At 40.8% G+C, this 17,324-nt stretch overlaps 1 protein-coding gene across 5 annotated transcripts in view; it reads right to left on the reverse strand.

Annotated features, from left to right (window-relative positions):
* Nucleotides 1-17,324, reverse strand: part of DNAH8 (dynein axonemal heavy chain 8) — a 358,350-nt gene that overhangs the window by 302,366 nt on the left and 38,660 nt on the right. For all 5 annotated transcript variants that reach the window (XM_070074115.1, XM_070074114.1, XM_051854776.2 and 2 more), the window contains 2 exons: nucleotides 9,573-9,749; nucleotides 3,317-3,430 (listed from right to left, as the gene is read on the reverse strand). In XM_070074115.1, the coding sequence (XP_069930216.1) occupies nucleotides 3,317-3,430; nucleotides 9,573-9,749 (291 nt within the window). The remainder of the gene's footprint in view (nucleotides 1-3,316; nucleotides 3,431-9,572; nucleotides 9,750-17,324) is intronic.

Below are 17,324 nucleotides of genomic sequence, written 5' to 3' on the forward strand. Positions count from 1 at the left end.
TGCTTTAAACTTTCCTACATCAGAGAATATAAAAAGCTCAACAACAACAAAATAATAATAATAAGGAACACCATGGCAGGGGTAATTGAAAAAAGTTTTTAAAAATTACTAGGATGAAAAAAACACCAGGACTAAACCATTTGTCAAATTATATTAATTTAAGCGAGTCTTTTCTATATAGAAGTTAAAATCAGTATACCTTAAAATTTAGAAGTCTTGATAATAATAAAAAGCATTGTATCTTTCTCTCAAGTTTATTTTATCTCATGAAATTCTTTAAATACAGAGAAAAGTACAGAGAATAGTATAACTGATCAACTAACTCCATCACTAGACTTGAAAAATTTTAACATTTTGCTATATTCACTTCATCCATTATTTTCAACAAGCACTACTTGCAGACAGTCCTAGGGAAGAGTTTAAGTTTATATATATATATATATATATATATATATATATTTAATATTTGCATATTCAACTCTTAAAAGTCCAAATGCTTAAGACATGATAATGCTATTTTTTCTTGCACATAAATTGTATTGCTCATGTTGTGGTTAGGGAAGGAAGTCATTGGCTTCTAGGTCAGGTAAGCAATGGTCCTGTTCTTACATAATTTTGTTTCCTTCATTCATGGTCACATGCACAGACCCAACCATCTCAGAAGTGATAAACATGTTCTTAAATGAAATAAGTTTTACAAAGATTCCCCAAAGAAGCCCAGCTATTGATAACATGAGTAGAGTGAACATGAAGAAAGTCATAATTCTTTGCAAACAACAATACTAATAATAAAAGTTTTATATAAAGTCCACCATCTCTTTATGAAATCAAGTCAAATTACTCTACTTCTGGAAAGTCTTCTTGTCCTTTCTCATGGTGCTTGCTGGCAGTGAGAACTACACCTGCCGAGGTCTCTTAACCAGCATCTTTCCCTCCCCTCCTATATTAAATTTCTTGGCTACTGATATGAGCTCTTGGGATGGACATGAATTGCCCTTATACCTCCTATTTCTTCTCCAAATCCAAGTGATGTGAGTTATACACTTTGACTCTTTCCCTGCTTTTAATATAAATCTGCATTTACTGAAGAAGGTGGTCAACCAAGCCTGTGGACAGTGGTGTCACCTATGTGGAGGATTTGATCACCTCTTCAAATTAGAATGAATGAACAGAGAATGCTGAAGGCAGACATCAGGCAGAATATAAAGCATTTGAAGGCATTTTAATTAGAGAATACCTTGAAGAAACAACATAGTGAAGTGGGAAGACAATAGCAAACCATGACACCAAAGACAGCTAGGTTCAAATTGGGTCCCATCACTACAACTATAAAGCTGTAGAAATGCTAAAATAGAGTTTCACTTCTTTACAATGAGGATTGTGTTCATATGGAATGAAAACATATTTAAAGCATATAGCACAATGCCTAGAACAAAAGATTAGGGGTTCTCAAGCTTGTGAACATCTTTAAAAACATAAAAGAATATCCTCCACTTAATACATTCAAAGAAAGTAAGTCCTTGAGGACGAGTCTTATCATTAGTTAAGGAAGCACCTAAGAAAACAAGCAATGGAGCTGGACATTTAGGCATAACTAAAACTTATGCAATATAAGAATATCCTCCACTTAATACACTAAAACAAAATAAATCTTTGAGAACAAGTTTTACTGTTAACTCTCATAATACAACTCTTTGAGGACAGAGGTCCTGCATGGAAGGTTAGTTCACAGTAAATCCTGTTGTTAATTAACAATTAACACTCTTATGTATGACATCAGTGATTACTGGAACCTCTTGACAAGAGCTGCCCAGGCTATGGAAGCCTTTTGAATCCACAAACTGCATCAGTATTTAGACAAGGCCATAAGCAAAGCGGAAGTTCTCTCCTCCCTTCAGAGAAAAATACCTCCTTCTTTGATGACCAATTCTTTCCACTGGGGTCTCACTCACCAAGGTCCTTCATGTAGGACATTTTTTTGCCACAGTGTCTTGGATTTCCATGCCTGAAATGCTCTCGTGGGCTTTTCAGGCAGAGTATGTCACTTCTAAAGATGGTTTTCAACTTGTGTGCTTGTCTCTTACTCATTCTTGGACCACTCCCTTGGGGAACATGATTTGCTTTGTTGAAAGGACTACATGGCAAGCGACTGAGGTCTATCAGCAGCCATGTGAGTGAGCTTAGAAATGGGACAGCCTGGGGCCAGCACCATAGCATAGCAGGTTAAGCCTTCACCTGCCTGCAACTCCAACATCCCAGTTCAAGTCCTGGCTGCTCCTCTTCCAATCCTGCTCTCTTTGCTATGGCCTGGGAAAGCACTGGAAGATGGCTCAAGTGCTTGGGCCCCTGCACCTGCATGAGAGACTTGGAAGAAGCTCCTGGCTCCTGGCTTCAGATTGGCCCAGGTCCTGCCATTACAGCCATTTAGGGAGTGAACCAGCAGATGGAAGACCTCTCTCTCTATCTGTAACTCTGTCTCTCAAATAAGTTAAATAAATCTTTTTTAAAAATAAAAATAATTTTAAAAATGGGCCTTCCAAGGGCCAGCACTGTGGCAGGTGATATGAGTTAAACACTTACTCTTTAAGTACTTTACTCTATAGTAGTTAAGCCACTGCCTACAACACCGGCATCCCATATGGGTGCTGGTTTGAGTCTCAGCTACTCCACTTCCCATCCAGCTCCCTGCTAATGTGCCTGGGAAAGCAGTGGAAGATGGCCACGTGCTTGCACCCACATAGGAGACCCGGATAAAGCTCCTGTCTCCTGGCTTTGGTCTGGCCCAGCCCTGGCTGTTGTAGCCACTTGGGGAGTGAATCAGTGGATGGAAGACTTTTCTCTCTCTGCCTCCGCCTCTCCACCTTTCTAGTAAATAAATAAATCTTTAAAAAAATAAATAAATAAGGGCCATCCAGTCAGCCACCCCTTCACGCGAGACCACAGCCCCAGTTAGGAGTCTGTGTGTAACCTTATGAGAGATCCTAAAGCAGAGGCTCTCAGCTATGCCACATATGCATCACTGTTTTAGTTACTCAGCTCTGGAGAAATTTGCTATGCCGTAATGGACAAATAATATATTCATGTTGTTTAATTCACAAAAGGAAGACGTATCTATGATAATGCTATATATTTAAATGTTAGCTAAAATATTAAATATAGTTTATAATTCACTCTATATAGATGGTAGAAGGGTTTTTTTGGAAATAACTTTTTTGGCAGTGTAAGTTTTTCCCATTATTCACATATTAAAGTTATTCTAAAATGCATTAATTATACTAGTTAATTTTTAAAACTGTACTTTAAAAAGTATACTTACTAGGTCGTAATTGTAGAGAGGCTGACAAACTTTTTCCAGGGTATACAAATATCTGACATTATCTTTTGATTCATTTGCTGTATCAGTAATTCGTGCATCCAGGTCACGCCAATTCTGAGAAATAAAAATACAAGAATTCTGTGAAATAAAAGTGCAAGAATTGTATGAAACACAAGAAAATACTAAAGTAGTAACAATATAATTGTGGTGAATAAGTATTTTTCTTCTAACATTTAAAACTTAATGTTGAGGCGGCCGGCACTGTGGCTCACTTGGTTAATCTTCCACCTGTGGTGCCGACATCCCATATGGGCACCCGGTTCTAGTCCCGGTTGCTCCTCTTCCAGTCCAGCTCTCTGCTGTGGCCTGGGAGGGCAGTGGAGGATGGCTCAAGGGCTTGGGTCCCTGCACCCCCATGGGAGACCAGGAGGAAGCACCTGGCTCCTGGCTTCACATCAGCCCAGCTCTGTCCATTGTAGCCATTTGGGAACTGAACTAACGGATAGAAGACTCTCTCTCTCTCTCTCTCTCTCTCTCGCTCGTGCTCCCCCTGCCCTTTCTGTAACTCTGCCATTCAAATAAATAAATAAATAATCTTTTAAAAAAAATCATGGGAGTCAAACATTACATCCATCAAAGGGGCTGGTGGTATCAGTATGAGACCCCCTTGGTTGCCACTGAATACCTATTTGGATCTTGACATTGCCATCTGGTATATTTCTTTGCCTCTCTTCTCAGTGTCATCCGTGGATTTGCTGCCATGTCATCTGTATCCTTACTAAAGTCATCGATCAATATTTTTAATATAAAAAGACTAAAGTCCCTATGGCAGGTCACTAAAGACCTCTAAGAGAGTCCAGCGCCACGGCTCAATAGGCTAATCCTCCACCTAGCGGTGCCGGCACACCAGGTTCTAGTCCCGGTTGGGGCTCCGGATTCTGTCCCGGTTGCCCCTCTTCCAGGCCAGCTCTCTGCTGTGGCCCGGGAGTGCAGTGGAGGATGGCCCAAGTGCTTGGGCTCTGCACCCCAGGGGAGACCAGGAGAAGCACCTGGCTCCTGCCTCCGGATCAGCGCGGTGCGCCAGCCGCAGCGCGCCGGCCACGGCGGCCATTGGAGGGTGAACCAACGGCAAAAGGAAGACCTTTCTCTCTGTCTCTCTCTCTCACTATCCACTCTGCCTGTCAAAAAAAAAAAAAAAAAAAAAAAAGACCTCTAAGAGTTGTAAATATTTTTGACCTATAAATTCATAAAATTCTCTCCTAAACCTATACTGTAGAGAATTCCTGTACATGTACACCAGGAGACATGAGAAAAAATGTTGGGGAATGAACCAGTAGATAGATCTCTTCCCTCTCCTCTCCTCTCCCCTCCTCTCCCGCCTGCCTCCTTCTCTCTTTCTCTCTCTCTCTCTCTCTCTCTGCATATATGTGTGTGAATATGCGTATGTCACTGTTCTTCAAATAAAGACAAATTTTTTTAGAAGAAAAAAGGTTAAGCGCACAGTCTGGTGTACTGCTTCCTCACTTGCCAGTATGCGACTCAGAGCAAAATACTTGATATCCCAGTACCAGATATACAAAAGGGGGGATGGTAATAACAGCACCTACGTTATAGAGCTGATACGAGGATTGAATGAGATATTACAGGTAAGATATTAACATGGTGCTTGGCATATATTAAGTGCACAATAAATGATAACTCTTATTATTACTCTTACATGATTCACAAAAATAAATTCCAAGGTAACTAAAGAACTAAGAGTAAAAGGGAAAACAAAAAACTTTAAAAATAGGGGAAGAGAATAAAGGATAATTATATTTTCAAGTTATACTAACTTAATTCATCCTTTTTAAGAATGCCTGTTTAAATAATAGATGAAAGTAAAAAGCAATAAAGGGAAGACTGGTAGGATTTAATTCATCAGAATATTAAAATTTCATTGTAAATGAATCTCTTTTTTAAATAACTAAAATTCAAGCAACAAATAAGTATACCTGGCATTTAGAGCCTGGTTTCTAAATACTATTCTCCAACAAAACAAACCAGGGTTCTTAAAGAAGTGGTTGATCCCAGGACTAGGGCAGGACAAATACAAGATGAGCCTTGAGCATCTTATGGCAGCAGAAAACAAAGACGTTGTGCAAACAGCAGGGAAACAGTGACAGGACACAGGCACCAGCCAAAAAGGCTGCCTGATGGCCAAAGCTCAAACAATTCCAGCAACAAAATATTGACAGTGTTAGATTATAACCCAAAGCACAAAGTAAATATCCATGAAAGTATATTAACATAAATAAATAGTTAATTTTTTCCCATAAAAATTAGAATTAGGGGCCAGCACTGTGGTGTAGAAGGTCAAGCTTCCACCTGTAGTGTCGGTGTCTCACACAGGCGCCAGTTCAAATCCTGGCTGCACCAGCCCAATCCAACTTCCTGGTAATGCAACTGGGAAAGCAGTGGAAGATAGCCCAAGTCCTTGGGCCCCAGCACCCACATGGGAGACCCAGAAGAAGCTCCTGCTTCTGGCTTCAGCCTGTCCCAGCCCCAGACATTGTGCCCACTTGGGGAGTGAACCAGTGGACAAAAGATCTCTCTCTGTCTTCCCTTCTCTCTGTATCTCAGTCTTTCAAATAAATAAATGAATCTTTTTAAAAAAAGTTTTGTAATTTATCAATGTGAATAGAATGAGGGAGCGAGAAAATCACCATTAGCACACCACAGCTGTCACTGCTACAGGCCAGAACCGCCTATGAGCATTCTGTGTGTAGATTCCAGGTATGCCCTTAACCCTCAAGTACAGTAACTGAATAGTAGAGAAACCTGGCAGACCCACTTAACAAGATGATCAAGGCTAACCTGCTCACAACAAGGCACATCAATACCAGTAAGCCCCTCAAAAGAAGTCCTGAGAAGAATGTATGGCTTTTGGGGCATCCTTGCCAAAATGGATAACCTCAATCCACTCTCAAAAAACCATTATACAAAACAAAATTGAGGGACAGTCTACTAAATAACTGCCCATTAGTTATCATGACTATCAAGAGCATGAAATACAGGCATAGACTGAGGAATGAAGGAGGCATGGCATTTAAATGTAATATAGGATCCTGGATTGGGTCCTTGGAACAGAAAAAAAAATGCGTTCATGGAAAAACTGAGGAAATATAAATTAAGTCTGTAGTATAGTACCAACAATAACTTCTTTGCTCTGATCATTATATAACAGTACTTAGACACTAATAAATTATCCTTCTACTGTTTAACAGATACTGGGAGAAGACATGAGGCTCCTGGTCACAGACAAGAATGTTATTCACAGCACAGCAAGTGCTGCTTTGGCTCCCCCATGACTGCTAAATCATACCAGACTGATGTTTGCATAGGTTGTGTTACACTGGAGAACACTGTTTGGGGGAATTTACGCTTTTTATAGGGAATATTATGCAAGTCTGCTCTTTGGGAGGATATGTTAACCCATCCTCAAGGTTACTAGCTGCAAACACAACCCTGAAAAGTGACCAGGTGGGAGATTCAGATGAAGCTGCAGGTTTCTGGCTTCAGCATGGCCCAGCCCAGCCATTGCAGCCATTTGGGGGATGAACACATGGATGAAAGATCTGTCTCTCCCCCTTTCTCTCTGCAATTCTTTCAAATAAATAAAAAATAAATCTTAAAAAAAAAGTAAATATTGAGGGGCCGACACTGTGGCATAGCAGGTAAAGCCACCGCCTGCAGTGCCAGCATTCCATATGGACGCTGGTTCAAGACCCAACTGCTCCACTTCCAATCCAGTTCTCTGTTATGGCCCGAGAAAGCAATAAAAGATGGCCCAAGTCCTTGGGCCCCTGCTCCAATGTGGGAGACCTGGAAGAAGCTCCTGCCTCCTGACTTCGGATCAGCGCAGCTCAACTCTGGTCGTTGTGGCCATTTGGGGAGTGAACCAGCAGATGGAAGACCTCTTTCTCTCTGCCTCTCCTTCCCTCTGCCTCTCCTTCTCTCTCTGTATAACTCTGCCTTTCAAATAAATAAATAAATCTTTTAAAAAATTAAATAAGTATTGAAGAGGTACAGATTATTCATCCTAGGGAAATAGTTGCACACATGTACATAGAAGCTTCAACTGCAGTTGTGTTTATAAACATATGGAAAAGGAGTCATTTGCCTTAAAAAATTGAACATAGAGTTGCCTTTCAACCAGAAATTCCACTCTAAATTCCCCATACTCTAGAAGAATGACAGTACTCTAGAAAAAAAGTCGTACATAAATATTCACAGCAATCAAAAAGTAAAAACAACCCAAATTTCCATAAAATTCTAAACAAAATGTGGTATTATCCATATTATTCATCTGTGAAAAGAAATGAGGCACTGATAAATGCTACAACATGGATTAACCCTGAAAAAAATCATACAAGTGAAGTAAGTCAATTATGAAAAGTCACTTTTAATCCCATTTATATTAAAAGTCCATAATATGAACATCTGTAGAGATAACACTCAGGGCTACTGCATTTGGAGTGGAGATGGGGAGGTAATAGCTGAAGGGTACTGAGTTTTTTTTAAGAGTAAAAAAAGTTCTAAAATTGATTGTGGTGATGAATTGCATAACTCTTTGAACACACCAAGAACCACTGAATTGTACACTTTAACTGAGTGAAATGGAATAATATGTGAATCATATCCCAAGATCATTGTGAGGTAGGAAGAGAGAGAGAGAGGAAAATTGTGCAACTAACAGACAGGAAAATGATCAGACAAAATAAGACCATTGGGGACCGGCACTGTGGCATAGTGGGTCAAGTCACTGCATGAGATGCTGCCTTCCTGTATGGGTGCCCGTTCCAGTCCCGGCTGCTCCACTTCTGATCCAGCTCCCTGCTAATGGCCTGGGAAAACAGCAGAAGGCGGCCCAAGTGCTTGAGCCCCACATCCGTGTGGGAGACCAGGACGAAGCTCCCAGCTCCTGGCTTCGGATCAGCCCAGCTCTGGCGGTTGTGACCATTTGGGGAGTAAACCAGTGATGGAAGACCTCTTTCTATGTATTTCCCTCTCTCTGTCTGTAACTCTGACTCTCTCAGATAAATAAATAAATTTTCTAAAAGAAAGAGAAAGAGAAAATTTGTTTTGCCTGTATTTCTTAAAAAAAAAAAAAAAAAAGAGGGGGCTGCCATGTTTCTGTACCCAGAAACATGTTTTTGAAAAAGAGACAAAAAGGGGTCGGCGCTCTGGTGCAGCCAGTTAACACCCTGGCCTGAAGTGCCAGCATCCCATATGGGCACTGGTTCTAGTCCCGGCTGCTCCTCTTCCGATCCAGCTCTCTGCTGTGGCCTGGGAGAGCAGTAGACAATGGCCCAAGTCCTTGGACCCCTGCACCCATGTGGGAGACTGGGAAGAAGCTCCTGGCTCCTGGCTTCGGATCGGCACAGCTCCAGCCGTTGCGGCCATCTGGGGAGTGAACCATTGGATAGAAGACCTCTCTCTCTGTCTCTGTGTAACTCTAACTTTCAAATAAATAAATAAATCTTTAAAAAGAGAGAGAGAGAGAGAGATCTGGAATTAAGTGAAATTGTAAAGAACACTGACTTGGAGGGGCAGACATTTGGCAAAGTGGTTAAGACCCAAATGGGAGTCCCTGAACTTGAGTCCTGACTGCTTCCAATTCCAGCTTTCTGTGAATGTGCACCTTAGAAGACAGTAGGTGTTGGCTCAAGTACTGTGTCCCTGCCATTCCTGATAGAACACCTGGATGAAATTCCAGGTTCCTGGCTTTGTGGGCCCACCCTGGGAGCTGCAGCCATTAGGAGAGTGTTCGCTCTCTCTCTCTCTCTCCCCCTTCCTCCCTCCCTCATTCCCTCGTCCTTCTCAAGTAATTTTTTTTTTTAATTTTTTTAAAGAAAAGGAGGCAGAGACATAGGGGTGAGATGTGTTAGGAGAGGGCATTTCTGCCTTGTGCTTTTAACTCTCCGTGTAGTTCTTTGCTTCACTGGGCCTGTAAAGATCCAAAACTTCAAAAACAATTTAGAAATAAAAGATGATCACTTTTTAGGCAATCACCCCATAGTAGCACTGTCAAAGAGTATGAAATATTAAGAAACAAATCTTCATTTCCTCTCCTGGAAATAATTATAGCATATGAGAAAATCTTATTTAATGCTTTTAAATACATGATTCTAAATTATTGTGTTAAGAAGAGTTTGAAAGTTTTCTAATTGGTTGTTCTGACATATACCAGACTTTAAAATAAAAAGATTTTTACCTTTAAAAGTTTGGAGTGTGCAACATTTAGCACGTTTATAACAGCCTTACAACTTGGCCCTTTAATTTGTTCAATTATGTAGTTGAACTTGGCTGACATGCGTTTCCAGTGTTCCAATTCAGTAAGTGGACCCGAATCATCAGCTTCTTTTCTCATCTGCTCACTCTCAATAAGTACCTACAATCAAAAAATTTCTATATTATAAAATATAGAAATGTCACCTTCTTCTTTGTTAAAATCTTACTGCACCCCTTCAAAAGAAGCTAAGCCTATAAATATAATACTCAACAATGAGTAATGTTTTAAAACTCTTAGCAAAGTATGGCAAAGACCTATTCAGTATGATAAATAGTATCCAACAAAAAATCTTCAGCAAATATGATATTTAAAGATGAAATTCTAGGGGCAGGTATTCGGCCTACTGGTTAAGACACCGCTTGGAAGACATGCATCCAACATTGGAAGAGTACCTGACCCTGGTTTCACTTCCAATCCCAGCTTCATGCTAGTGTGAACCCAGGGAAGCAGAAAATGATGGCTCAAGTAGTTGGGTCCCTGCCACCCACATAGGAAACCTGGATTGAGTTCCTTGCTTTGGCTTGGCCCAGTCCCCACTTCTGCAGGCATTTAGGGAGTAAGCCAGAAGAAGGAAGCTTGCTCTAATCTGTCTCTTTGTCTCTACCTGTCTGCCTCTTTGTCTCTGAAATAAATACACTTCTTTTGTTAAAAAAAAAAAAAAACCATGATTGCTCTATTTATTTGAAAGACACAGTTACAGAAAGAGAAGGAGAGACAGAGAGGGAAATCTTCCATCTAATGGTTCACTCCCCAGATGGCCACAATGACTGGGGCAGGGCCAGACTAAAGCCAGGAACCTGGAGCTTCCTCTGGGTCTCCCACATGGGTGCAAGGGCCCAAGCACTTGGGCCATCTTCTGCTGCTTTCCTGGGTCATTAGCAGGGAGGTGGATCAGAAATGAAGCAGTCAAGACACAAACTGGCACCCATATGGGATGCCAGCATTGCAGGTGGTGGTTTTACTTGCTTTGCCACAGCACTGGCCCCCTAAATACATTTCTTAAAAGGTGAAATTCTAGAAAGAAATATTTTAATCCCAAGGACATGACAAGTTTGCCACTATCATCATCCACTTCTATTCCTCCTGGTAATGGAGGTCCCAGAACAAGATAAGTAAATAAAAGGTAGATGAATTGGAAATGAAAAAACAGATGTAGCATAATCACAGATGATATGATTTTTAAAAATTCAAGAATATCTAAAGACAAACTTTTACAATTAACAAAAATGAACAATTCAGTAAGATTGCTGAATCTATCCATAAAAATCAGTAGCAAAAAATGAATAAATAATGGGAATGGTATTGTGGTATAGCAAGCTAAGCTGTCCCGCATGACATCAGCATCCCACATCTGGGTGCACTTCAAGTCCAGGCTGCTCCACTTCTGACCCAGCTCTCTGCTAATGTGCCTGAGAAGGCAATGGAAGATGGTCCAAGCACTTGGGTTTCTGCACACATATGGGAGACCCAGATGGAGCTCTGGGCTCCTGGCTTCAGCCTGGTCCAGCCCCAACTGTTATAGCCATTTGAGGAGTAAATCAAAGGATGGAAGATCTCTCTCCCTTCACTCTCAACTTCAAATAAATAAATCTTTCTTAAAAACCAGTAGCATGTCTTTCTAAGCCATCTTACAATCTAAAAACATAATTTTTAAAAATATAGCATTTGCAATAACCAATGATAAGATATCTAGAAATTAATCTAATAAAGATGATGGTCAAGACTTTTCAGAGAAAATTAGAAAACTTATTTTAAGCACACAAAAGAAGACCTAAATATATGAGAAACATACCAAGTTCAGGAATGGAAAATTTCAATAATATGCAATTTTCTCAAAATGAACATATACATTCAGTGAAATTCCAAATCAAAATCTCAACAAAGTTTTTCATTTACCTGACAAAACAGTCTTAACATTAATTTGGAAAAATAACTCAACAGAAATAATCAATACAATTTTGAAGAAAAATGCAGAAAAGATGTGCAACATACCAAATGTTGGCTTAGTAAAAGCTACAGAAATCAAAGCAGAATGATTTGAGTACAAAAAAATAAAATAAATTGACCACTGAGGCAGCAAAGGGGCCTAGAAACTTAACAAAAGACAGGTGACATTATAAATTTGTTAGGACTATTAAGTAGGACTATTAAATAGGCAACTTAATAGAGAATGTTAAATTGAAACTATTGGCTAACCATATGGAAAAAAAATAAGATCAATTTCTTCACACACACACACACAATTCTAGAAGGATTAAAAACCTTAATGTAAGGGCTGGCACTGTGGTACAGTGGATTAAGCAGCGCCTGCAATGCTGGCATCCCATATGTGCACCAGTTCAAGTCCCAGGTGCTCTACTTCTAATCCAGCTCCCTGTCAATGTGCCTTGGAAAGTCAGCAGATGATGGCTCAATTACTTATGCCCTTGCCACTCATGTGGGAGCTAAGGATGGAATTCTAGGATCTTGGCTTCAACCTGGCCTAGCCCCAGCCTTTGTGGCCATTTGGAGAATAAACCACTGGATGGAAGATAACTCTTTCTCTCTCCCTTTCTCTCTTTATCTGACACTCTGCCTTTCAAATAAATAAGTCTTTAATTTGGCACTGTTAGAACCTATTAAGCTATTGAGGCCTGATAGAACCTGTTAGGTCTCTGGGCCTGAACCCCTAGCTCAATGAACCTGGGCACAGATAGACAATCTAAGGGCAAGTGAAATGTTTATTGCTTGGGAAAACCAGCACCTGGGACATTCCAAAGTAGTAAAACAATGCATTGTGAACTTTCTGCACACCCCCCACCCACCTTATCAGGGTCCATGCAGTGCCCTGCTGTGGGGAGCAACTCGGACTAGACTAAGTTACTGGAATTAAGACTTATTCTATGCATCTGCTCTCCCACAATATGGTGCTGGGAGGAGGAAACAGCTTCTACACAGCTGCCTCCAGTTCAACCAATAAACAGCAGGACCTGCTCCTGATTGGAGGAGAGCAGCGTACTCGGCGTGTGGGTAGCAGAGTTGGGATTGGCGGAAGAGGACTATAAAGGAGGAGAGAGACAACATGCACCAGGAACATCTATCTGAAGGAACACCTGAGCAGCCCTCGAGAGAGCCGGCCGGCGGTGTGCCGCTCCCCCGCGGAAGTGGGGAAAGTGGCAGGGGGAACCGCCCCTCCACGGAGGTGAAGGGTCGGTAGCCAACCCGGGAAGAACCAGCAGCAAACCCGGGGAGGGCCGAGCAGACAAAAGAACAGTGCAGGGTCCTGTGTCGTTCCTCCACGAAGACGGGGAGCAACATAATGGTGCCGTGACTCGGATATGAAGCCTAGGCAGGGTTTAGTGTCGTTCCTCCATGAAGAGGGGGAGCGACACCCTGCACCTCCTCCAAAAGGCAGCTTAAGAAAGGATTCAGCCTGCAGCTCAAACAGAATGAAACCTGGTTTCAAATCGCCTGCCTTCCGTCTGCGCAGGCTCAACTCCTGATCTTTTTACTCCCCCACTTTCTGTCCCCGCTAAAAGAAAGTCTTTTCTACTTTAACTAGCTGCCTCCTCACCTTCTTCAAACCCTAAAACTCTAAAATCTAACAGGCACAGCAGCCTCTGCTGCTTTCCCTGGCACGTTTAGCAGGGAGCTGGGTCAGAAATGAAGAACCAGGAAGAGAGAATCATTGTCACATATGATGCCGATGTCATAGATGGCAGCTTAACCTGCTGTGCCAAAACACTGGCCCCTATTAAAAAACAAACAAAAATATCCTAAATGTTAAATATAAAATGTATTAAATATATAATGTTAAATATATAATGTTGAAAATTCTAAAAGAAAAAATAAGAGTAAGGAAAAAGCTTAAAAAAAAAAAAAGCATGGACTTGAAAATCATCATTGTCAAAATACAGTTGCCAATGGAGGAAGAAAAGGAACTTAAGAATGGGAAGAGGAATGCAGGGGCATTGTAAGGTGTTGGGGATGTTCCAAACAGGAGTTCCATGGGCATTCATTTTATAACAAAGCTTGTTTTACTGTACTTATTTTTATGTTCTACAAGAGCTCTTCAGAAAGTTCATGGAAAATGAATATTATGAAAAAAAATTATGCATGGGTTTCTAGAAATTTTGGCTCCAAAATAAACTTCTTTTAATTCCACTTTTTCATGAACTTTTAAAATAACTCATATTTCTCCTAAGAAATTAATTTATTGTTTATAAGCTACCAAGGTTATGGCATTTTCTTACGGTAGCCCAATGGACTAAGACAGGTATTATGCTATTTATGTAAAGCTTTTCAACAGCAATACATATTCTGCATACATAATCTAAAGGTTATAGACATGTAAATGCAATAGAAATACAAAACATTCCTGGGAATGGGAGACAATACCATCAAGACAGTAGGAATTTAGGGAGAAAAAGAGGAAAGTATTGGGGACTTGAGCTAAAATAGAAGACCTCTGAAGCAAATACAGCAAATGTTAGTGTTTGCTTAATCTCAGTGGTAGCTACTGGAGCAAATGTTCTGTTATTTTCTGTATATTTTTTGTGTGTCTATAACTTCATAATTTAAATGGTGACGGAATTTTTAAGAATACCAACTGAGATTAAAAACATAATGGGCTTTTTAAACCCCTGAAGTTTCTACTTTAAACCCATGGAATGCTTTTAATTTTAATCAAGGTTTGTGGAACTCTTTCTTAATCTCATCACAAGCCCCTCCAACTCTTTGGACAGAGAATCTCAAACATAAAATTTTCCTGAATGTATGAAGTCTATATAACTTGAATCACTGAATTTAAGACTGAAAATGAAACTTGGGGCCAGCACTGTGGCACAGTAAGTTAATCTGACTGCAGCGCCAGCATCCCATATGGGCGCCGGTTCTAGTCCCAGCTGCCCCTCTTCTGATCCAGCTAAGGACTGGGAAAGCAGTACAAGATGGCCCAAGTACTTGGGCCCCTGCACCCATGTAGGAGACCTGGAAGAAAACCCTGGCTCCTGGCTCCTGGCTTTGGATTGGCACAGCTCTGGTCATTGTGGCCATTTGGGAAGTGAACCAGTGGATGGAAGATCTTTCTCTCTGTCTCTCCCTCTGTCTGTAACTCTACCTCTCAGATAAATAAATAATATATTTAAAGGGAAAAAAGAGAAAGAAAATGAACCTTAAAAGTTACCTAAAGCTAGCAACCCTTTTGACTCTAGATGCTATTCCAGAACCAAATGGGACAGGAATACCTGCAGGGTTGCAGAAGGTTCCATGTGCAGGGGGACAGACTACCGTGAGGAAGTTATCTGGATTCCAGGACAAAACTTCCCTCCTGACAAGCTTCACAATCGCTCCAGTCTTACTTTTGTCTTTCCAGATCATACAGTGCATATGTAATTTCACATGAAATCTCATCAAATATTTGAGGATATCACATTACTCTGAAATCTACTTCTTTTTCCAGACCAAACATCTCTGTGTACTTTCTTTGAATGGCATTTTTCATATTCTTGGTGTTAGGAAACTGGCTCAGTCTTATCTATCTGCACCTTGATTTACGTTCTATACCCTGGTTCCCGCCACCATTACTGAAAGCCAGGTGGCCGCATGGCCCAAACTACCTGTGCCAAGCTCCACCCCCAACCTAATGGGATTCACTGCTCCTGCTTCCCTGCCCGCCCTCCGGCAAAGTTGAAAAGGACCTGTGCCTGAACACGTGGCTCTCTTGGCTTCTCTCTTCTCTCCTGCTCACTCTCTCTAGCCTTCTCTCCTCTCTCACTCCCCCTCTTCTCCTCTTTCTCTCTTACTCTCCTTTTCCCTCTTCGCCCCTTCCCTCCAGCCTGCTGGCTTTTCCCCAATGAACTCTTTCCCTTACTCCGGTGTTCGGTGTGCTCTGTGACGGCTAACATTTGGTCTTCTTTTCTCCAACTAGTGCACGTTTTTTTGGCTTATATGGAGGTCTTCATTGGTAGCTTTGGGATCCGCAAGGAGAGAAGGCCCACACTTCCAAGAATGGAGAGTTCCTACCCACACTTCCAGGAAGGGAAAGTCCTTGTCAAGGTCCCTACGGGTGCCTAAAGGTCAACCAATGAGGATCAGACCCGCCTCAAATTTTAACCCCCACACCCTGCATCTATAAAAGGAGCCCTCTCAACCTTTGACAGGCGACTTCCCCGGCCCCCACTCTGTTGGGACCGGTGAACCTCACCCAGGAGCAGAATCCCAATAAAAGCTTGTGAATTAATTGATTCATCTGCCTGGGAAGATTTTTTTTTTTTTTTTATCTTTTATTTAATGAATATAAATTTCCAAAGTACGACTCATGGGTTACAATGGCTTCCCCTCCCATACCGTCCCTCCCACCAACAACCCTCCCCTTTCCCACTCCCTCTCCCCTTCCATTCACATCAAGATTCATTTTCGATTATCTTAATATACAGAAGATCAGCTTAGTATACCTTAAGTAAGTATTTCAACAGTTTGCTCCCACACAGAAACATAAAGTGAAAAATAATAGATGATTTTTTTTAAATGATGATGAAATCAGATCAGACCTATTGTCATGTTTAATCCCAGTGAGAGTCAAGTTGGGAATTGAAAATTTCTTTCTTTTTTTTTTTTTTTTTTTTTTTTTACAGAAGATCAGTTTAGTGTACATTAAGTAAAGATTTCAGTCGTTTGCACCCCATAGAAACACAAAGTGAAATATACTGTTTGAGTACTCGTTATAGCATTAAGCCTCAGTGTACAGCATGTTAAGGACCGAGATCCTACATGAGGAGTAAGTGCACAGTGACTCCTGTTGTTGACTTTACCAATTGACACTCCTGTTTATGGCATCAGTAATCTCCCTATGCACCAGTTATGAGTTTCCAAGGCTATGGAAGCCCCTTGAGTTCTCCGACTCTTATCTTGTTTAGACACGGTCATAGTCAAAGTGGAGGTTCTCTCCTCTGCCTGGGAAGATTTGTTACGCACCGGACACCCTGCATTCATATTTCATGTACATTAACACTTTGTTAAATATGCTGATAATACTTTCCCCCAGAAGGGTGTTTATCTCTGAATTTTGTTGATGGTGTTTCTGCATTATGGAAGTTACCAACTGTTTTTTATGTAGTCCAATCTGTCAGTTTACCGTTTTATGGTTTCTGGGTTTAGTGTCTTAAGAAGATACTATTATAGTCCAACAATGAGTATGATTCATTTATAATTTTTATTTTGTTTTTCACATTATATTTTTAGGCCTGACTCACTCAACATGTTTTTGAGATATGCCCATGCTTTTCTCTGTACCAACAGTAAATTTTTATTTCAGTTCTATTCCATTATGTAAGTATACCACAAATCATTTATTTTTCATTTGGTTTATTCCCAGTATTTGGTGATTATGATTGAAGCCACAATGAATGACCTGTACAAGCCTTCTGAATGGACATATGTTTTCATTTTCCTTGGGTGTGTGTGTACCACTAAGCCATAAGGTAGCTAGTTATACACTGATTTCATGAGTTGTTTTACAACTATTCCCTCCCATTCTGAAGACTGCCTCTTCACTGCTGATGGCTTACTTGGCTGTGCAGCTGCTTTTCAGCTGGATGTAATTCCATTCACTTGCACGAAAGGATGAAATTCTGTCATTTGTAATAACATGGACAGAACTGGAAGATATTACGTTAAGTGAAATAAATCAGACAG

The sequence above is a fragment of the Oryctolagus cuniculus genome, chromosome 5, assembly GCF_964237555.1.
Source record: "Oryctolagus cuniculus chromosome 5, mOryCun1.1, whole genome shotgun sequence".
Classification (NCBI taxonomy): Eukaryota; Metazoa; Chordata; class Mammalia; order Lagomorpha; family Leporidae; genus Oryctolagus; species Oryctolagus cuniculus.